We start from the raw sequence: 23,665 nt of genomic DNA, 5'->3' as shown, positions 1-23,665 counted from the left end.
CAGATTACGCTTATAAAATACACAGCACTCCCCCTGCACCTATTTTAATAAGCCACATATTGTCAACACACTTGTGAAACAGTCTAGGTGTTATTCCATGTAAGTCCTCTCACTGCTACACATAGGTTTGCTACATGATTTATCTCATGTTTGTTTCCCTTGCTTCTTTTTACTTCTTCCATCATACTTTTTCATTTCTCCTATCTTCCTCAATCTCTACTGTTCAGCACAGGATTAAGTACCCAATTTAACAAAGTATGGAGTATCTTTCATGTGTACTCCCCTGGATAGGGTTTGTGAGGGAAAGCAAATTTCTTCCTTCTATGAAATTAGTGAAACTGTTAACCTATTTTTGGCTAATGATCATTTTGTTCATTTGTCTTTCTTCTCCCTTTGTTCATCAGCTGGCTAACTTCTATAATGGAATGATCTTGCCCTTTATTGTATCAATGTTGAATGCAAATTATAGTTAGTTTTCAATTATTCAAAGTTCAGAATCTTTATCAACTGTCTTTCTAAGGTTTCAGAGACTAATGTTCCTCATTTTTATAGCACAAATTCATTAAGAGAGGTCCTTTCTTCTAATGTTTCCCCTATAAAATTCCCATTACATCTGCTTTTGTATGGGAGTGGGTCCTCCCTGTCTCGCGTGTGCTGGAGCAATCACGTGTTCTGTCTAGCAGTGTGCTGGAGCTGGATTCAGTGGCTCTGAGAGCCAAGTAGGAGCCCCAGCATCTCCTTCCAACTCTGCCTTCATTGATGTCACAGTAGCAGCTTGCAAGTGGTCACAATAAGAATACACCACAGAAATCAGTAAATGCCACTAATCAGTCCTTTAGAAAAGGATGGTTGTTAAAGATCAACCAGTTCCTCACTATTGCCCAAAAACGTGGTTTCTGCAGGACTGCTTCTATTGCACTACAATAAATACCCTCTTGACTGCAGCCACTTCTGGCTTTCCTGGAGGATCCTTTCAGGTCTCTCTTTATGTGGGTAATAAATAAACTTTGTAAACCACAAAACCAAACACAAATAGAGGAGTCAAGACATGGACCTTGGCTTCAAGTTGTTAATTTACTGCCAAACAGTTTGTGAAAATCTCTTAAATTGAATTGAACTGACTCGAATTTGATTATAATATCCATTTACCCAGGATCCCCTAGCAGTGTGATAAATATCCCTTCCTTCTATATTTTTTTCAGAGAAACCAGTAGAGAAGTTCATTTTTTAAAGTTTACCATCAATAAAGCATTAAATTTTTATTGCTAAAAATGCTATTAAAAGTAATTGAAAATAGTAATAGGGCTGCAGATGAGGAACAGTAGCTACTTTCAACTCTATGTGACCAAAAAAAGAAAAAAAAAAAAAGGAGCTTTCAAGAAAAGAAGTTATACTAATGAAAATTTCTAAAACTAGAAATATGTAGCCAAAAGATATTCATTATTTCAGGGACAATGTTCTGCTTTTTTTTATAATATTTTATTTATTTATTTGTCAGAGAGAGGGAGAGAGAAGGAGAGAGAGAGCACAAGCAGGAGGAGTGGCAGGCAGAGGGAGAAGCAGGCTCCCCACTGAGCAAGAAGCCCAATGCAGGACTTGATCCCAGGATCCTGGGATCATGACTCAAGCCAAAGGCAGACGCTTAACAGACTGAGCCACCCAGGCATCCCAAAATGTTCTGCTTTTTAAAAGGAAATTATTTTCCTGACCCATCCAAACACAAAAAGTAGACATAGAGAATTAGACGAAATACTAGAATAAAAAAATCACTGACATATATTCCCTTCTTTTTATGTGTCATCTTGAGTCTCAGCTTGTTTGGGGCCGAGATTTTTAAATAAAAAATGGTGACTACTGGACTAGATCAATGACTCTCATTTGGAATGGCACACTGCTATAATGTGTGGAATATGGTGAGTGGTGGGGGGGGGGTTGTATATGAAAGTCACCTGGGAAATTTTATCTGTCATTTAGAGATTCTGAAAAATCTCTACCCATCCTGATGCTAAGTATCTTTAAGTTGGTGAGTCATTGTTACTTATGGGAGGTTTACTTCTTGAGTGGAATGGGGGTGGTGAACAGACTGAGAAATTTTGGATTAGATGACCTCCTATATTTGTTCTAGCTCTAATATTTTATAACAAATGCTTTAGAAGAAAATTAATTTCTATACTCAGACTGCTTTTCCCTTAGCAATCTTTACAAATCAATTCAGAAAGCAAGCAGCCATGCTATTCTTGAAAATAAATCACTATGCAAGTGAAATCAGATAGCAGATGGGAGTACAGTTATTTATCTAGAAACATATCTGAAGTTTAGATTTATTTCTTATTGATATACAACAATTCCATCAATAAATTTCAAGCTTATATATTGTTCTACAAATGCACATTTAACTTCCTATTTGTATTTCAAAGGTATCACTAAAAACATGAGTTTGGGTATTAGAAAAATTTTGTCAGTAAAAAACTGCATTTACTTATTCTCTTGCTGTCAGGTTCCCAGTGTTGCCATGACTTAATAGTAAGGGAGTCTATGTTGTACTATTACTTCATCCTCGCTCTTTACAAAATAAAATATGATATGCAAACAGTAATGAAAAAAGGTGAATACAACGAAGAATGCAAAAAAGCTGACTTTTCAAGTTTTCTTAGTAATTGCTTTTTTTTCCAGCACAGTCTACTGCATATATATGTATTACGTGTGTGCCCATGTGTGCGCTTGCGCGCGCGCGCGCGCACACACACACACACACACACACACACACGCAGTGGTGTGCCCATAAAAATTCAATTGGCTTTCCAGGGAGAAAAAATTGCCCTGATTTGTAGAGTTAGCCAATTTCCACATCTTAAATCCTGCATGGTGGATTCCAAGCTACTAACACAAGGTCAATAAACTCATAGTTGGGAGATACAGACAAGTGGCTCTCATGAGCTAGTAGTCAGCCCCCACACAAGGCTGTCTTGCGCTTCTACATGCTGCATACAAATACATCATACATCATCATATCATGTAATATATAGTATACATATGATGCCTCAAAATCAAGCCATGAATATTCTCCTTTAAAATCATGTAGTGAAAGACTGAATCCACATCATTTTAACTATAAATTGGTTAAGCCAGTCAACTGTAGTTTAGGGCATGTGTACAAAGTCAAAAATTCATGACTGTTACAGGTAGGCAGAATGTTTAAAAACAATGGCTCAGCCTTCTCACATGTATGTAGGGCCTAAGTGGCGTATTTTCAGTGTCATGTTAATCATAACACAATAAACAAGCCCATAAAAAATTTAGGAATATGCAGTTTTCCAGAATAAGTAAATAACCAAATAACCATCTGAAAGCAAATCTTTATCTGAAGCATGAGCAAATGCCAAACCAATAACAGCAATGCATATACTTGATACTTGGCTCACGTCTCTTTATGGCCATTACTAGGGTGAATAAATATTTCCTGGCATAAGAACATACTGAATTGCATACTGTATTATAGCTTTGATCCTGTCTTGAATTCCATCTTTAGAATAGCACCAAGAAACATAAGGGAGGACCTGAGCAGCAATTTTCAAACTAATAAATATTTATCAAGCCACTATTGTATGCAAGGCACAACACTCAGGCACTGCATGGTACACGAGGATGGATACATACAGTCTTTCTTCTCAATTGAATTTACAATCAATAAGAGGTTATAAAACACTCTTTAAAATATAGGAACCAGCAGGACCCATAAGAAGGAAATACCTTATTCTTTGAGAAGATATGAAAAGGCTTTTAGGACAGATATGAAAAATATTTTGGGAAATGGCAGTATTTGATAAGAGAACAATTTAGAATGGGCAACATTCCAAAAGGGGGGGTCCAATCAAGTAAAATAATGGTAACATAGGACCCTACAACAGGTGTAATGCGAAAGGTGGAAAAACCAGGATATATTATGAGGATCATCAATGTCAGGAAATGGTTAGTAGGCTTAAACTGCCCACGATGAAAAGCCACTGGAGAGCGCTTAGCAGTGGAATTTCCAAAACCTACAGTCTTGAAAGATCAATTTAGGTAGAGACTAGAGCCACAAAGATTACTTCAGGAAAACTTTAATCACAGTGGTGTTCATGGGAAGGGTTGTAGCAATTAGATGTAAGACATCCAGCAAGCAGAGTTTTGGGGATGTAGAAAGTGTCAGTGATAGTGTAAGTGTGGGTAAAAGGTCAGTCAGGGGTTTCAGACTGGGAGGCTGAGAAAATAGAGCTGCCATTAATAGAAATGGGAAAATTGAGAGAAAAATTTACTCCTGGGGTGGGTGAATCTAAACAGAGTGATGTGTTTGATTTTAAATAAATGGAATCTGAATTGGCAGCAATTTCATACGCCCTGGCCCAGTATTCTAATTCTCCAAGACTAGATTATATTAATCACTAAATAATTTAGTGGAATGGCTTTATTTTCTAGCCCCTCCAGAAATAAGAAACTGTTATATAAACTAGTCTTTGGTTTTATTCACCTTAAATGTATTTCTTACAAACTTAAAGGGTTTTACTTGGTCAAGACTTTGGTCAGCCTATTCAGAGCACACAGTTGTATATGAGAGTAACTTTAGATACTATTCAGAATATTATCCAACACGTGGGAATAAGGCAAAAAAAAAATGACTATGCAACCTTTGAATATCACGCTTGAGCCTTTTGTAAAACGCCCACCTAAGGGTCATCTGACTCTTCGTGGAACGTAACTTTGTGTAATTTCTTTTTCTCAATAGATTAGGAGCTAGATGTTTTACAACACTGTAAACTTGTATAAAACTAATAAAGTATCATTTTTTTCTGCCTGGTAGAAAAGATAACCACAAAGGTAGGTTTGGTTGTCCTGTAGGACATTTACAAGGTTTGGGTTAATTTGGTGATCTTATTTCAGTATTCTTTTTTTCCCTACAGACTACATAAATCCTAATTTCTCATATCTTCATTGAACTACCTTTGCCATTCGGCCGTTTCCCTCATTAATGAGTTAAAAGAAACTTCTACATGTACTCCCCTTTTGCATAAGAATTATGGTTTTAGTGATTAAAGAATTATGCCTGATTATACACAAACTGCATTCCCTTACCAAATATTCAAACACTCTTTGTATAGCGGACCGCTCATCCCACCCTTCAATGATTAATTAGTCTCACTTGTACCATCCTAGGTCCCTTTTTGCCTTCCCTGAACTGTACTGTTGGCATAAAATGAGTCGTGAGAATAAGATTTCTGTGACAGTGTTGAACAGAAAATTGGGGATTTTATGTCATCACAGATGACCTGCTGTGGAGTCCTGGTTAGGGCCGAGGGCAAAATGGAAGAGGAAACAAGCGGAAGATGGGATGTCCTGGGGTGGGTGGCATGATCCCACCTCCAAAGGAAAGAAGATGAATAAATGATAACTTGAATTAAAGATGAATAGAAGAGACCCAGCAAAAAAAAAAAAAAAAAATTGGTCTAGTCCTACCCTGAGCTCCTAGGTCACCTTCATTGGATCCTGGTATTTTGACTTCTTAATGATTATAGAAAAATGTGTTCTGGCCTTTATAGAAATTCTTAAAACAAGGGGTCTTTCTGCCTTAGCAGGTGGCATCTTGAGGCTGTTAGATTTCGTCTTTGGGTTCCTTAATCAGCAGCAGACAGAACATGCAGGTAAGTTCGGGACCACTTCTACAGACCTGTATCAATCTGGATGCTAGAATGAATGAGCAGAGTGGGCAGATAACCCCAGTGATTTCCTTCACCTTCTTTGAGGAAAGGAAAGACTTGGGATAGAATTGGACATTACCTGAATGAGAAAAAAGAAATGTCATAACTGAATTGTATCTGTTTGGACATCATAGTGATTTGGGTGCAAACCAGTTGTTCAAAGAGTAGTATCAGTATGGAGAATTGATTAATTCATCCTATACCTTTTTTCCTGAAACAATTTATTTATTTTTATTTTTTTTACTTTTTTGTTTACAATTCCTTCCTTCCTTTCTTCCTTCCTTCCTCCCTTCCTTCCTTTCTTTTTTAAAGATTTTATTTATTTATTTGACACAGAGGGTGGGGGAGAGCAAGCACAAGCAGGAGGAGTGGCAGGCAGAGGGAGAAGCAGGCTCCTCCCTGAGCAAGGAGCCTGAGGTGGGGCTTGATCCCAGGACCCTGGGATCACAACAAGAGCCAAAGGCAGCCACTTAACCAACTGAGCCACCCAGGTGCCTTTCCTGAAACTATTTAAAGTGCATGAGAAAAAACTATTATCAAAGGTCAGGCACCAAATTCTTTTTCCTCTAAACAACTAATCATTTGCAGCCTACGCTGTCAGTTGAGTGTAGTTTAAAGCTAGAGATAAGCTATCACATTTTCTAAAACTCTTTATATATTTTCTTTACATTCAGAACATAGGTCTTACGAAAAATATATCAGCATTGAGTGTAAGTAAACTATCTCATGTAATCCTAAAGCACATTACTAGGATCAGCAAAATACACACAGTATACGTAGAAATGTGTGTTTGATTCTGTAGATGGCAAACTGAGAGATTTTGCATGCTGACTTTAATCAGAACCCATCTTAGCAGATGCTTTAACTACTGTCACACCAACCTTGGGGAGAGTTCCAACATTGGAGTGACAGCAAAGAGGTTTTGGCTGGAGGGATTCCTGACCTCTACATAGACATGATGGTCAGAGCACATGATGGATGTGTTTTGATGAGAAACAGTTACCCTTTAACTAGCCAATGTTAATATTTCTTCAAGAGTCACTATTATCTTAAAATAATTCTGAAAAAACTCTCGCGCTGGTTATCATAATCAGAATAATCAGAATGAATGCCACACTAAATATCAAAAGGAGTAGAATGAAAATCGCTGGAGAGAAATAATCATATGATATTAGTTCATGTGCTCTATTAACAATGTTATTGGCTGCAATCCCCCCTCAAGGCCAAAAAAAAAAAAAATACACAAGTACTGGTTTGTTAGTTATTCGCTGAGAGTGAGTACCTGAAGGAGAAGGTTGTCCTTTTACAACACCGTTTTTAGTCTTTTCTTCCGAATTCATTACTTCCTTGTAGATAAGTTCTGTAAGAAACAAATATCAGGGTCATAAAAAACAAATTTCTCTTTAATATGCAGACAAAACTTACTAGTTAATGACAAATAATAACATTTTGATGGGGTTGAGTAAACTACAAATCAATTGGGATTCCTTTACTCCTCTATTTCTACTTCTTTTTGCAATAGCACAGAACCTGGCAAAAGTAAGTGCTCAATAAAACATTTGACCAAACAAATGTGTGAAGAATACACATTTTGCTTGGTTCTGAATTCTTTGGGGGGATTTCTAATGCCATCTAACATTATCTCTTAAGAACTTTAATGGCTCAGTTTTGAGTATCCAGATTTCTTCTATATTCACTCCCTAAGAGATGCACATACCCTCCTGACTTTAAACTATTGGTTCCCAACAATTTTCCAACTCTTTCTTCACTTTTTGCTAGACTCAAATCTTGGACTTGTAAAACTAAACTTGCCTAAAACCCAACATTATAACAATTATTACATTTATTCCCAAACTAGCATCCATTTCTGTTTTTTTTTTTTGCTAGAGTTAAAAAGTGTATATCTTCTTTCTTTAAATTTTCCCCTTTTAACTAAAAATCAGAGCTTCTTATTCATGCTTTGCGACAGGTTGCAATTTATATAATCATTGTCCTTTACAAGTATTTCTTTCCCCAGTTTCCAATTTAGTCCATGTTCATCCTCAAGTGATATTTATAACCTAACACCTACCTACACATGAACTCTTAACGGTAACTTCTGGTCCTTATTAGATCAGTCAAGTCTTTTCTATCATTTAGCATCTTTGTTTACTTGGTCCACTGTTTGTATGTGTTCATTTTTCCATATTCTCCAACAAGACCCCTTGACTAGAGAAATCTCTTTGTTATCTTTATAACACTTTTTGCTCATTTCTACCCTTTTTCCCCCCCATATGTCCCTATAATGGTATTTTCTTGTTTTTCCTCCCCAACTTATAGTGATTATTTCCTTCAAAGCAGCTAAAATATTTCTTCTCTTCAGATCTTCCATTTATGTTCCTCCTCATTTTAACCTAATGGTTTGTTATGATCTGCATTTAGTTTTTCATATTTACTCCACTCTGTAGTTATTTATATTAGTTTAACAATTCTTCATAGTTTCTGGTTTATTTCACCCTGAGTATAATCTTGACCATGCATTATGTGCTTGAAAAAGTTCTGGTGAAAAAAAATGAATGTATTTAGTCATTATTTTCTTACTTTGAAGGATAAATAAGCCATTTAGATACAAATATTTTCTATTTATATTTTCAAGTCCTATAAATGAAGTGAATTAATTCATATATTAACTATCTTTTATTTTCTAATGTCTAGGGCCATCTTAGACATAATTTTGTTTGTTTTATGTGATAATTTTATGTATGAACATGGAATGTGTCATTCTGAAATTTTAAATTAAACCTTGCCCTCCATCATGACAAATCCTTTGACAATCAGTACAATTTTAAAACGTTTTAGTAATTAATTCCTTTCATTCTTGAGTACATGTAATATTGTTATTAATATGAAAAGATAGATAAAGTTTTGAGAGCTTTGAAAGTGGTGTGAGGATAGTGATTATAAAATCATCTGCTACTGAATTGCTTTCAAGGGAGATGCCTCAAAGATAATTTCTGAGTTTCAATCAAGGAAAATGTATATTTAAGTGGTAGAGTCACCTTTCCATTCTTCAATGGTGTGTTCTCTTTCATCCAACTGTTTGTCATAAATCTGAGGTGGAGGCTGTAGAATAAAAACACACAAGAAACTTTGTATAATTAACTCAAATATAACTAAGCTCTTACAGTACATGGGAGTACCTTGCTATTCATTGATTTAGGTGATGATTGGAATCTCATATAAATTACGGGTAAGTGCAGTGGTGCAGAAGTTAAAATTTCCCCACAGATTTATGAAGGATTCCTTGATATGCTGATATGTACTGCTGACCAAATAAGACAGCAGAATCCAAACTGAGAGCTCACTTCCCAAGCCTGATTCAGAATCCAAGTCTAAGCAACTAATAACTAGTCTTTAAAAAGCAAACGAGATATTTGATTACAAAGATCCAGAAGCTATTTCCCCATTCACTCTCCCCTATAACAGAACCCTACCACAACTATCCCCCACTAATAAGATTTTGTTTCATTTTTGGACCCTCCTGAAGAAGAGTCTTTAATACCTCTCAATAGACCATAGTACTAGTTTTTAGCATAAAGACAGATTTAGATCTAATCCACCTTTTGTTTTTTTGTGAAGTGTCATAAAATACCTTTATATATAGCTGTGTGCCCTATATTTAAATGATATTTTCCCCCCCTCAAGCTGAAGACTCTGTCAGTTGTCTATAGAGGTGGGTCACCGTAAACCCTTGAGGGCCACTTGGAAGACATACTATGACAGGGCCTTCAATCTGACTTATGGAGTCAGTATTTCTCTTGCTATGAAGAGTTCAGAGTTGGAAAAGGAGAGATTTTTCACAAATCCAGGTGCCTTCCAGGAAGGAGGGTCTCAGATAGATTCCCTGACCCCTTCTTCATGGTGAAGAGGAAGAAGATTTCCTGATAGGGGAGTACTATCATGATGACCTAGGGTAGCTCTACTTTAGGCCAAGTGACATGGAAAGAAAAAAAAAATCTCTTGGAAAATATATCACCATAAGGTAGATAGAGAAGGGGCAAGGAGCTCCACTGGCTGGCAATGGATTGAATGAAAGAAGAGCTACCAATTTCTGGTGAAACGAGACAGGGCACCCTAGAACTCATCCTGTCTTATACTCCAAAAGCAAAAATTGTTGTAAGAAACTAGAAGAGTTACTTAATAAAGTGACTCAGGCCTATGAGGACATGCGTCCCTCTAATATAGCTGTCATAGGAAGGCTTTGGACAAGATTTTCAGAGACAGCTCCTGCCTTCTGTTGGAGGTCATTGGCTCATAAGCAGTAGCTTAATACAATAGTAGCCCTTCTTTACTGCATTTAGAACCTCTGGTAGCCTGATTCATCACAAACATAAATATTAATTCTAGCCCTGATATGCTGGGGCAGCCTCACATACTACAAAGGTAACTGGGTATAAAAACAGAAAATTTTTCCCAGTTGTGAGGCAACTTAACACAATACTGAATTATTGAGAAATAACTACTGATGCAGGCAGATATTCCTCTATTTTTAAAAATTTTTAAATTATGATCAGTTGGCCACTGTATCATTAGTTTTTGATGTAGTGTTCAAAGACTCATTAGTTACACATAGCACCCAGTGCTCAACACAACATGTGCCCTCCTTAATACCATCAACCTGTTACCCCCTCCCCCCACCGTCTTTCCCTCTGAAACCCTGTTTGTTTCCTGGGGTCCATAGTCTCACTACTAGGTATTTACCCCAAAGATACAGATGTAGTGAAAAGAAGGAGCACATGCACCTCAATGTTTATAGCAGCAATGTCCATAATAGCCAAACTGTGGAAGGAGCCAAGATGCCCTTCAACAGATGAATGGATAAAAAAGATGTGGTTCATATATACAATGGAATATTACCCAGCCATCAGAAAGGATGAATACCCACCATTTGCATTGACATGGACACAACTGGAGGGAATTACACTAAGTGAAGTAAGTCAAGCAGAGAAAGACAATAATCATATGGTTTCACTCACATGTGGAACATAAGCAAAGCACAGAGGACCATAGGGGAAGGGAGGGAAATCTGAAGGGGGAGAAATCAGAGAGGGAGACATCACTAGCCATCAGGGAAATACAAATCAAAACCACAATAAGATACCACCTTACACCAATTAGAATGGCAAAAATTAACAAAACAGGAAACAACAAATGTTGGCAAGGATGTGGAGAAAGGGGAACCCTCTTACACTATTGGTGGGAATGCAAGCTGGTACAGCCACTCTGGAAAACAGTATGGAGGTTCCTCAAGATGTTAAAAATAGAGCTATCCTATGACCCAGCAATTGCGGACACTCCTTTTAACACCTGTAACTGCTATTGAGGTAAAAGGCTTTAAATCAGCTACTGTGATTCAAATGTGGCTGGCTGAGTAGTCTTTACTGAAAGAACTAAGCAAAATGACACCCCACCCTACCCCATGACACTAGTGAGAACGCAGAAACACTGAGTACATAAAGGTGAGGGGACTGGTTGATTAGGCACTGCCTTCAGGACCTGACTAAGGCAGAACCTTCTACTGCAAACTATAAAGGATTCCCAAATTATAGGACTATTACGATGTAATGAGTAAATGAGTAAAGTTTTGTTGTTGTTGTTGTTATTGTTTTAATTTGTGAAACTGTTATCTAAGTAAGCTAATGCAAAGCCAAATTCTGGTTATGTAAAGACACTGGGCTAAGGGCAGGTTTCCTGCTTTGCCTCTTCTTGAACACGTGCATTGCTGAGGCGAGGTCCCCTGCCTAACAGTGTGCACAAGCTCACAGAGGTACCCAGAGCTCTATGCCTTGTTGGTGCCTCTTTCTTCTTCTAACAATAGACTCAGCTCAGTATCCTGTGTGGGTGGCTTCTCCATGCAGTGCATTTTTCCATTCAAGTTTCAAAATTGAACATGGCTCAAGAATATATCTCCTGCCAAAGCACATAAATGCCATTTTCTCTATGCAACAAAACTATTTTGAGAGAGGCTTTCCTTGGATCTTCATCATACAGCTGTTGGTAATGTATAAAGCATGAAGTACATAGACTCTAATCACGAACAAACTACAAAGAGAGAAAAAGTACTGAGCCCAAGATCTGTCCTTTCAACAAACCAATAGGGCTGTAAAACATACTTGCATTATAGGTATGGCTGAAAGGGCTACATGTTCAGAGTTGTGCTTTATTTTGTTTTGTTGTGCTGTGTTTTGTTTTAAAGAGGGGATGTAATCACCTGCGGTGGAAGGGTACTTTCACATAAAGATGTCTTCCACATAATAATATAAAAGAGGAATTGACCGATAATCTAAAGACAGTAATGCCATATTCAAACATACATATATATGTGCTTGGGCAGCAATCATAAGATGAAATTGTCTGTAACACTCCTTGCCTCCATCTTCTAAAGAGAAGCTGGTGTTCTATCACTCAGTTATTCCCTCCCCTTCTCCTTATTAAACAGGAAGGATTCTCTTTGCCCAAATAACAATCTAAATAAAAAAGAAATGAGGAGAGAGGATAAAGAAAAGTGCTCCAGAGAATATTTTAGTAGATTAGAACAATTTGAGATGTGAGAAAATCAAGGATGAAATGAAATTAAGGGTAATATATGGAAAGTTATTAGAGCTTGTGACTTGCATGTTTTTTAATATTCCTCAAGTGACCTAAGATTCTCTTTCATTATTTTTGAAGATTCTGGACTCAGCTTCCTTGCTTGAAATTCTTGCAGATATTGAGCCATGAATTCCAATGGATTACATAAACAATAACTTAATATGGATTAAATGTGTTTTACATTGATGTTATTATATATGCACAAATCATTTCAATTAAATGAGACAACACATGAACAAATACATAATTACTATAAGTTAGTAAATATTAGAATCAATGTATTCATTTATTAAATTCATTCATTCAGTAAAGGTTTTGGGCACTTAATATGTTCCAGACTATATTAGAAATTGCAATTTCAAAACTGAACAATATGGCTGCTGACCTCAAAGAGCTCACAGTTTAGTGGGGTAAGACTTATATAAAACAGAAAATTAATACACAATATGATAAAAATATGCATATGTATATGGGATAGAGTGAAGAAATCCTAACAAAATGCTAGCAAAACCTTTTGCTTCTTAGAGTAGATGACATCTGTACTAGTCCCATGAGTAAAAGATATGTGAGATGTTGTCAAAAAGGAAGGGGAAGAAGAAAAAGATGACTATAGGCCAAGGGCACAGAACCTAGAAGACAGCACAGCAACGGTGGTGGTGGTCACGTGCATTTCTTTGTATGGGTGCACACACATGCAAAGAGAATTGGAAGCAGTTCCATGATAGTAACATATAACATATGTGGTCAGAAGTGACAAGAGAAAAGAGCTGTGCCTAGAGAAGAAGATGGGTCAGGCAAAGGCTAGATCAAGGATGGTCTTGGGTACCATGATATGGAGCAAAGACTTCTTCCTGAAGGGGAGGAGAAGCCACTGAAAAATTTAAGAGAATGGCATGGACAAATCTATGGCTGGATTAAAGAAAGACACAACTGAAAGCATAGGGAAGAGTTAGGAAGCCAATGCATGATCTAGAAAATAAATTAAAAGATCTGACTAGGGTAGGGAAAGATAGATAGAAAATATAGATTAAAGAATAATTAATAAATAGTAATAAATCAAATTGGTAGAATTTTGGTTTTGATTAAATGAGAAAGAAGAAGGATTCCCAGGTTTCTAAGCTGAGTAGCTGGACAATGATGGTATATATGGAGCCATCTAAAGAAAGAAAAAATGGAAAAAGGGAAATGAGATTGGTGGAGAGGTAAGCCAAGTGCTATGTGGGCAGAGATGTCTATTTATTATTAAATGGATTTATATTTTATATATAATATATAATATTTCATAAATAAAATATTAAATTAAATAGATAATCTGATGATCACAGGAATGTTGTTGGCTAGAGATGTATAGATTTGAGATGATCAGCAAGAGGTGTTTGTTGAAATTATGACAGTGCATGAGATCTGTGAATGCAGGTAGGATGAGTACAGGGCCAAAATGGCCCCTGTCAGACACCAAGGTTTAAAAGTCAACTAGAGGAAGAGAAGTACACTAAGATGGAGAAGAAGGAGAAGGAGGAGAAGAAAGGAAAGAAGGAACATTTAAAGAACTACATGGATAATGAAAACATTGCGATGCTATAGAAGTCAAGTGATCAGAGAGTTTCGAAAAGAGGAAGTAATTCTCTATTTCTTATAAATGAAACACACGAAGATCTTGGCTTTTAAGGTACCAGAAGGGCATGATAGAAAGCATGATTCTGAACCCTATAAAGGTTTCTAAACCTCAAAACTGCCACACCCAGATAGATCCAGATAGATCCTTGATGGAAGACTTTAATATCAGATAGCACCTTAAAAAGTGGAACAATATAAAAGAAATGTCTCAATACCAATATGGATATTGTATTTAATAAAGCAAAAAAGAACTGCAGAACAGATTGTCACACACAGAGACACACACACACACAAAGACAGTTATGCTCTCAGATCTGTCTTCCCAACTATCTTTGAAAGTTTGATAAACGAAGAGTACTGTTCTTTATCTAATCAAGGGAAGTAAGTCACTTGTTTTTCCCTCTGAGCCTAGCCTATGTGCTAGGCTCTTTACATATGCCCTTTTAAATAATCTTTAGATCAGAAAACTAAGATTCAAAAGAATTCTTTTAAAAATATGTTGAAGTCACATAACTAATTAATGATGGATTTTTTAAATTAAACCCCAATTTAAAGAATAATTCAGAGCAAATGGTAATAGAGATTAACCTAAAATAAGGGATAATGAAACAATATTTACAGTAAACATCTTCCTAAAACAAGAAATAGAAACACAACCCAATAGGGTGACTGCATGTCTCAGTTTGCTCAGAACAGTTCCAGTTTGTGCTTGTTGTCCTTATAATTACTAACAGTCCTCAGGCCCTTCACTGCCACAAGTGTTTGGAGGAGAATTTTGTGAGCACCCCACATAGCAATGTTATGACACGGCACATCAATGACCACAGGTATAGAGTAATTAGAGGATGAAAAAATAACTAAATTGTAACATACTCTATTGCCGCGGTCTCAACAAGTGCAGCTGTGTACACTTTCGTGCTCTAAGACATCATGTCAGCATTTCCTTCCACTTTCTCCATTTTTAAAAATGTAAAACTTATCTATAAAATATGGCTTTTTCCAGAAAGCATGTTAAAGAGTACAATTCTACATAACAAAATTGGGATTGGGCAATATGGATTCTGTTGGCATTCTTTTGAGTTTTTGCTGCCAGGCATGATTTCTTGCTGAAGAGATCTCTTGAATCAGTATTATTCAAATCCCTAATTGATTCTCCCAAGATACAACTTACTCTCTTGTGACTTCATTTTATGTCACATATTTAAGTAATAATTAAGTAAAATGTACAAATTTATTCTTTCCTTAATCTTCAAAATAATCCTGTCTTCAACAGCATCACGGAATGTTAGTGATGGAAGAGAGCTTAGAGATTATCTAGTGCGACCCTTATTCAAATTGCAAATGAGCATATAAAAACACCACAGATGATTTGTCCATGGTCATAGAGTTCACTGGTGGAAGAGTTAGGAATAAAATGCATGATCTCTTATGGGAAACGATGGGATGGAGGAATTCTTCTGGGTTGCAGAAATGTTAAGTTGAATAATTCAACACTTACAAAAAGATTTTCATTAGTGACAAATTTGAGCCTGCCACTCTGGTTTCTGTTCCAATTTTCTGTCAGTCTACACACATAGCTAGATCTGGCAAATATCACTCAAGTAGTCAACACTTATATCCTGAATGCTTTTTGTCAAAATATCTTGGACAACATCAAGACCTCTATACATGTGAATCTCAAAAGAGATGAGAACCAGATATGAGAAATCTAAGTCATGCAAAGTTGTTTTTTCTATTCATTTTTGAGCTCTGATTTAACATTGTTTCCGTATCAGTCATGTTCTGAACCATATGACAATCATCAAGTTGGTGTTTGTTTTCTGCTTCTTTTGTCCTAATTAAGCATACAATATGGTTTTGTTCCACTTTTTCTCTGTGTTCTGCTGTCTTGTTGAAAATGCCTCGTTTGAAGGCTTTACATAGCATTTTCGTTCAGTGTGGGCATTCTCTATTAATTTGGCAGCTGGATCAAAGAAAATGATATTACGTCCTATTGAAATGTGCTTTGTTTTTTCATATTGACTTTTGCAGCTTGAGGAATGTGAAAAGATGCACAATTCATTGTAATGCTTCAAACAAGAAGGGTGGGTTTTGGTATAAAATTAGAAATCAGAAAATCAGAATATCCATTTAAAGAAATGTGCAAAATTTTGTATTTCCTTTAATCTATATATATAGATTAATTTTTCCAAATGTATTTTAAATTGTTGATGAATAGAACATCTTAATATTTTAACCTCCTGAGTGGAAAATATATATTTAGAGGGAATACTTTTTACATTGGATGAAATATGTACTTTTTTTATAATTTTTTTGACTAATGACACTGTATAGTATGTCCTATTTTTTTCCTAAAACTTTATATCCCTGTAGCACCAAGAATAGTTCATTATCCATAATGGAGCTCAATATTTGCTTAACAGTCTTACCAACATTCTTCCAAATTAATAGGAGTATAATAGCAATATGCACAATTATCAAAATAACTAAGTATAGTTATTTCCCAGAATTACATAGGTTCTCTATATTGTAAACTTAATATGCAATAACCAGTGACTTGGTTTCCAATTACCAAAAATGTCCGTACCTTCTTAAAGTAGGCAAATGACAATGTGTAATGTACAATTGATTGATTTTTTTAAAATTTCTCAGGCAAGTTTTAGGAACTATGTCTCTGCTCTTGAATAGAAATTAAACAATCTGGGGCACCTGGGTGGCTCAGTTGTTAAGCATCTGCCTTTGGCTCAGGGCGTGATGCTGGCGTTCTGGGATCGAGCCCCGCATTGGGCTCCTCCGCTGGGAGCCTGCTTCCTCTCCCACTTCCCCTGCTTGTGTTCCCTCTCCCACTCCCCCTGCTTGTGTTCCCTCTCTCACTGGCTGGCTCTCTCTCTCTCAAATGAATAAATAAAATCTTTTTAAAAAACGACTTAAAAAAAAGAAATTAAACAATCTAATACTAGGAATGAAGTAAATGCCCTTTAAAAGTCTGAAGAGTTGAGAGTACTCCACAATGGGGGATAAAAGGCTAATAAGATCTGTCTCTGAAAACTAATATGATAAATTCTCCTTTCCTAAGTTGCCTTACATTCGGTCCCTAAGCAGGGCCCGAGAAGTGCTCTCAGCGGTATCCTGTGAGAGCAGAAAGGAAGACAGTTAGGCAAGCATGAATGGCACAACAGAGTGACCTTAACAAGAACTACTTGGGTGCAGAAGTTAGACTGTGCCATGTCAGAGTAAGTGTGAGGTAAGAAATGAAGACTTGTGAGATAGAATCACTCCTTTAAGAAGTGTTTTGTGGGGATGGTAAAGAACTGATAAGCTTTGACAGTTTGGATATAAAGGGGCCAAGAGTTAGGAACCAGATCCTTGGTTCAATCATCTGGGTGGGAAGTAGTGCCATGGATTGAAAGGTGTGATGTGGGGCAAGAGGAGGTGGTGGTTCTGTGTCAATAGGGTTTACAACCATTTGTACACCATATTTGACACGTTAATTTTGAGATGCCATTTTTAATGTCAGTGGTATTAGATTTGTAGATCTGGAATTCAGGACAACTTTATGGGACAATCCCTAGATTGGAGAGTCATTTGTGGTAATTAAAATTAAGGCTGTAGTCAAAGATAAGATTTCCAGGGTAAAAAGAAATTAGGTGTATAGGAGAGAACTCCTGGGAATCACAGTTCTATGAGAAGAAAAGACAACTCAAAAGCAATGGAGATTGGGGAACAGAAGTGGTGTCACCACAGCAGGAAAGGGGTAAACATGTCAGTAAGGAGAGTGTTGTCAACCAATTCTGATACCAAAGATGCATAAGATGACAGTTTTCTTTAGACCTGGCACCTAGGCGCCACTGATGACTTAGAGAAGACAGTTTCAAGGCTTGAGAAGTGAACTACAGTAATTGGGAGTAAACAAAGGCTAATTTTTTACAGAAATTTGGCAATAAAAGAAGTTACTTCCATTGCTAATGGTACCTTCCACTTATAAAGCTGTAGTTTTTTTAAAAAAATTCACTTTCGGGGCTCCTGGGTGGCACAGCGGTTAAGTGTCTGCCTTCGGCTCAGGGCGTGATCCCGGCGTTCTGGGATTGAGCCCCACATCAGGCTCCTCCGCTATGAGCCTGCTTCTTCCTCTCCCACTCCCCCTGCTTGTGTTCCCTCCCTTGCTGGCTGTCTCTATCTCTGTCAAATAAATAAATAAAATCTTTAAAAAAAAATAAAAATTCACTTTCTTTTTTCTTTAAAATGAAGGCAGCTAGATAATTGTATAATTACTAGTGGAAACTGACAGAATGAACAGAGAAAGAAAAGACTCACATGCAGAAAAGAAAAACTATACACAAAAAAGTACTCTATCCTGAGTTTCCTGGGCTTTGTGTACCCAACTCTATCATAGCATGATCACTGTAGCCTCCCCGACGTCTTCATTCTGGTACCAGTCATACAAAGTTGATTTTCATATATTGTTTCATTTAGTCCCTATAACAACCCTCCTTTCCTAGGTATACAACTAAAGCACGAAGAGATTAAATAATCTATAGGTAAGTGGTAGAGGCAGTGTTTAAACCCAAATCCATCTGAATACAAAATCCATGTTCTTTGCAACCAACTATAGCTTATAATATAGTTCCTGCTAATCCAACCTGTGGAAATAAATATATTTTAAAGTTTTCTTAGTCAATGAAGCAACAGACAGCAATAAGAAAAAAAGTGAATAATGCCTTCTCTAGCTGGAGAAACCCTCAAAAAGCCATTAATTAATATTGCAGACACAAATTTCCAAATCCACTCCATCAAGGGGTTGGTATGCGCACTGCATTGTGATGCTGCCACCTTGTGGTTGGAAGAAAGCAAACATTAAGTAAAAGGTGCTTGACTGTGAGTTCATCGTTTCCATCAATTTGCTCTCACCCAGGAGTTCTCAACTATGGTTGTATATTGAAGCCATCTCTGACCTTTTAAAATGCTGATGCCTGAATTGCACCTCCAGAGATTTTAACTTAATTGGTCTGGAGTGAGATCTAGGTATCAGTATATTTAAAAGCTCCCCAGGTAATTCTCATGTGCAGCCAAGATTAAGACCTCTGTTCTAACTACTTATACAGTAATCAAAGCAAGTTTTGTCATTTGCTTAACTATGTTTCATTTGTATAGATGCAAGAGAAAATGCCACAGAGAAACAATGTGATTTTCTCAGTCTTCGATGATATATATTTCTTGGTAGAATAAAATGATTTGTGGACAGAAATCATTATATGTTTTGGTTTTAAAGAAGAGGAATGGAGAGATTTATGAGCTGTAATTAAAATGGACATGAGATTTGTATCTCATAATCAAATTTAGTCTTTGGCCAAAGTGACTGGGAAGAATCTCTAAGCCTCTTGAATAAGTCACAGATTTCTTGACAGGAACAATGAAAAGAGTACTGGTCCCAGAGCACTGTTGACTTTGACACTAGTAAGATGAGTGACCTTGGGCAAGTCCTTTCATTTGCTATGACTCTTAATTACCTGGAAAGAGTTTCAAAAACTGCTTTATTCAGGAGGAAACAAATTCCAAATGTATAACAAATATCCTTCCTGGTAATCTGGCAAATTTCTTTTGAGGACTTCTATGTGGAAAACATTGTATTATAATTTGTTATATATGAAAAGCACTAAAGTTGTCTGGAGACATCACAAGCACTAAGTGACCAGAGGAACCTTTGAAAGCTAGCAATGTAAATTTTAATTATACTGTGAACTAAGTATAATTAGAAAGCTTAATTAAATAATGCTCTAGTGGCTTACACGAAAGTTAATTTTATATTTCTCTATTTTTCATTCTGTTCTGTAGCTTTCTCAGATGTTAGGTCACAAATTTATTAGCTTTATGCCATCAAAAAGTTTAATCGTGTCTTGAAAATGGAAATTCTCTTTACTGTTACCTGGAAATTAAATTTTTCAATGGTTCTTTAATCAAAAAGGCTGACTGATTGCACTACCAGTCACCCATTGTCTGAGTCATAAATCCTTCTTTTTCATTCATTCAACATATATTTATTAACCAACTACTACATGCTATAGTTCATTCTTGAATTCTACCACCCTAACCCTAAAATCTAAGCATTTATAATTCATGTTTGTTTTAGCTTCCAAACATCTCTTTAATCTTTTACCTACGTCTACCCTCAGGCCACCATCAGTTCTAACCTATGTTACTACAGATATATCCCCCTGCCTTCCGTCTTCCTTTTTTCTTCTACTCCAGTCTCATTTTGCAGAAAGGGTGACCTTCTAAAGGTTCAAATCTCTTAATGCTATTCTTCTGTTTGCTAGTTTTGAATGGCTTTCCTTCATACTCAGTACATGCTCACAAAGTTTAATCACTCCTTCCTTGCCTGGTTCCTGTACACCAGCCCAAATCATTTCTCACTTTTCTTCATGGAGTTACCCCCAAAGATCTGCAGTTCTCCCAAACCTCTTCTAACCCTGCGATTTTTGCATAGCCCTTTCTTCTGCCTGTCTTTTTTATTTGGATAGTTCTTGTTTTACCCTTCGTGTTTCTATTTAGATATAAGTCCTTCCAAGGAGTCTTCTCTAATCCACATTGCTAAGTTGAGTTTTTTTTTTCTATGTGCATCAATTAACTTAAAGTTTGGACAACTTTTCACTCAACATCTACTTGTTTTACTTCTCACTAGACTGGGGGCAAAGTCTTAAGGACAAAATTATATCTTTGTTCATCAGAGTCTAAGACTGTAGAAAGTACATAACAGGCATTCAACAATGCTTCTTTGATAAGATAACATTTGAGCAAAGATTTGGATGAAGTAATGGAAGAAGCCATATAGATATCTGGAGGAAGAATGGTCAAGGCAAAAGAAACTGCAATGCAAAGACCCTGGTGGGGAAGCTTGCATGGCATGGTTAGTGAACAGCAAGGAGGACAGTACACTGGAGTAGAGAGGAAAGGGAAGAGTATAGAAAATGAAATCAGAAAGTAGCTGGGGGGAGGGTGGCTGGGTGGCTTAGTCAGTTAAGTGCCCGACTCTTGGTTTCCACTCAGGTCATGATCTTGTGGTCATGGAATCACAATATAAAACATCTTTCTTACTATGGGTTATGATAACAAAATCTGGAACAACACTGAAGTACAGCCTTATAAGCCATTGCAATTACTTTGAATTTTATTATAAATAGGATGAGAGGCCAATGGGGAGTATTAGTTGAGTAATAATGTAACCTGTTTCACATTTTGAAAGGAAAAATCTAGTCATTTGGAGAACAGACTACCAGGATCACAAGAGGACTGGAAGACAAGTTAGCGACTATGACATGATCTAGGGTAGAGATGAGGTATGTGTAGACCAACAGATGAGGAGTGGTCCAGGTCAGGAAATATTTAGAAGGTAAGGTCAGTAAGATTGGTTGAGGATAATCATCATTTTCTAGGGGTTTCCTGAAGCTTAAATAAGATTGGATATGAGAGAGGGTTCTATAAACACCAGAAAAGTGGTCAGCACAGTGCAGTTGAATTTAATTCAAATGAAATGTATTGGTCATTCAATATGCGTCAGCCACTACTCTCATCACTGTTTTCTGCTCAGTAGGTAAAGCTGAATTTCTGCTCCCAAGGAACTTTAGACTAGTGGTGCTGGGAGAGACAGACCTAAATGTGGATCATTTCAGCATAATGTGTGATATGATAATGGCACATGGAAGGTTATAAAGAAAAATGTTAAAATTTTGAAAAGCAAAACTTTTATTGCAAGACTTTCCACAAGCAAAGGCCCCATTCGCTTCAATGATATAAGGGAGAAATGAGCTTTAAGAAGCTAGAAAAACGTTCTGGGTGAAAAATCAATACGCTGTACTAAAAAATTGCTGAGTTAGCCTATAATTAAGGCCACTTGTTATTTGTACCTCTGCCCTATAGTCACAAAACAGAAGCAACATGAACAGGGGGAGAAATCTTCAGTGCTTCTATATTAGAAGCATGACTCAGTAACAATCCATCCTGGGACATTAACCAGAGCAGACCATACTCCTCAAATTAGCATAAATGAGCAGCCCTAAGGTGCAAATCCACAGTGAATACAGATACATAGTTACAGAATTAGAAACTTTATTAAAGAAAATGTGTTTGCCTATACTTTACTTTCATTATAGAAATACTATTGTATTTTAACTTAAATGTTAATATTTTTTCAATTCCAAAATACTTTTATTAATTTAAAAATATATAATTTTTATACAAATGGTTTTTCCTCTCCTGCATCGATTTCTCTGAAAAATCTTAGACATGACATAAAGATTCAAGATTAATAAAATTTTTCAATCAAGTATAAAGAATTCTACTAATCTAATAATTACTCCTTTTCTCTATACAGATTCAGTATGTCTGGCACATTAGATAAGAAAACATTCATGTATCCCTTTTGTACACAAAATGTTTATCAAAAAAGCACTAAATATTTTGAATTCATTTCTATTCTATGTTTTATCAGTATGTAAATTATTAAAAGACATTGTATATGATGAAAAATAGAGCTTTTTAAAAGATACTGTGACATAATGAAATGAGCACTGCCTTAGAACCTTGGTTTTTAGCTGTGTGACTGTAAAAGTCATTTTAAAATTCTGTGAAATAGGAATAATGGTATCCGGAGGTAGTGGTAGAGTTTCTTTTTGCTGGGGTAATGCAGACTAGAAACATGGTGGGAAGGTTAATAAAATAGTCAAGATAAATTAATTAAAAACAATTCATTAATTTGATGAATTATTCTGCAAACATACAGTGTGCTAAGAACATGTAGTGACTTAGATGATGCCAATAGATGAGACAAAAAACAAAACAAGACTAAACTAAAACCCTTATCCTCAAGTTGCTCCTAAGCCAATATTATCTAAGGTATGTGGGGTGAGGACAAAGTGCTCTGAGGTAGGGGGTGATTGGGTAGGACACAGAATCATCTGAGGGTGAGGAATTATTTCCAGTTAATAATTTGACAAGAATTTGACATACCCCACATATCCCATTAAAAATCATTATCGTAATGAGTGCTGATGAATTGGTGACCATAATGAATTGATGACTGTTTCTCAGGTATGCTGTGGAAGACAAAAGGTTGATCACTGCTCAAGTTTCTTCTTTATAAACACAATCATAGGGAACTAAGTACTACTGTAAGGTGTTACCACTCCCCCTATTTTTCCATTTAATTAATACATTTCACACAGTGGATTTTCTTCAAACAGAGCACAACTTTTCATTCAGTAATGAAATAGTCTAAAGACAAATTTAAAAAGAAAATAATTCTGAGCTTTTTATTAGTAAGATAGAAATAAATGACATTTTTATTTACCTTATGTCATATAGGTTAAAACTGTTAGGTTTAAACCATTTCAGCCACTCCTGTAGGCTAAAAAGTCCTTCTTTAGTAACATCGTGTGGTTTCAAAGTTTACTGACCACTTTCATATATAATACCTTATCTCTTAAAACATTGTTGGATGAGACATTTAATAGGTAAAGTTAGTTGTAGCAATTATACCACAAAAAAAATCTCTGAATCTTGTTGTTTTTCTTCATCCCCACTGCCATCTGAAGTTCATTTTACTATCATCTTTTTTTTTAAGAGTTTATTTATTTTAGATAGAACAAGAGAGAGAGACAGAGAGAGAGAGAGACGGGGGGGGGGTGCGGGGA

General features: G+C 36.3%; 1 protein-coding gene across 6 annotated transcripts in view; it reads right to left on the bottom strand.

Moving 5' to 3' along the window:
• The window catches only part of MAPK10 (mitogen-activated protein kinase 10), a 575,903-nt gene that overhangs the window by 6,625 nt on the left and 545,613 nt on the right, over positions 1-23,665 (bottom strand). For all 6 annotated transcript variants that reach the window (XM_040625182.1, XM_008706167.2, XM_008706163.2 and 3 more), the window contains 2 exons: positions 8,771-8,834; positions 7,015-7,092 (listed from right to left, as the gene is read on the bottom strand). In XM_040625182.1, the coding sequence (XP_040481116.1) occupies positions 7,015-7,092; positions 8,771-8,834 (142 nt within the window). The remainder of the gene's footprint in view (positions 1-7,014; positions 7,093-8,770; positions 8,835-23,665) is intronic.

This window comes from Ursus maritimus, unplaced genomic scaffold, assembly GCF_017311325.1.
Source record: "Ursus maritimus isolate PB19 unplaced genomic scaffold, ASM1731132v1 scaffold_8, whole genome shotgun sequence".
Lineage (NCBI taxonomy): Eukaryota > Metazoa > Chordata > Mammalia > Carnivora > Ursidae > Ursus > Ursus maritimus.
This window is presented reverse-complemented; position numbering and strand designations above follow the sequence as displayed.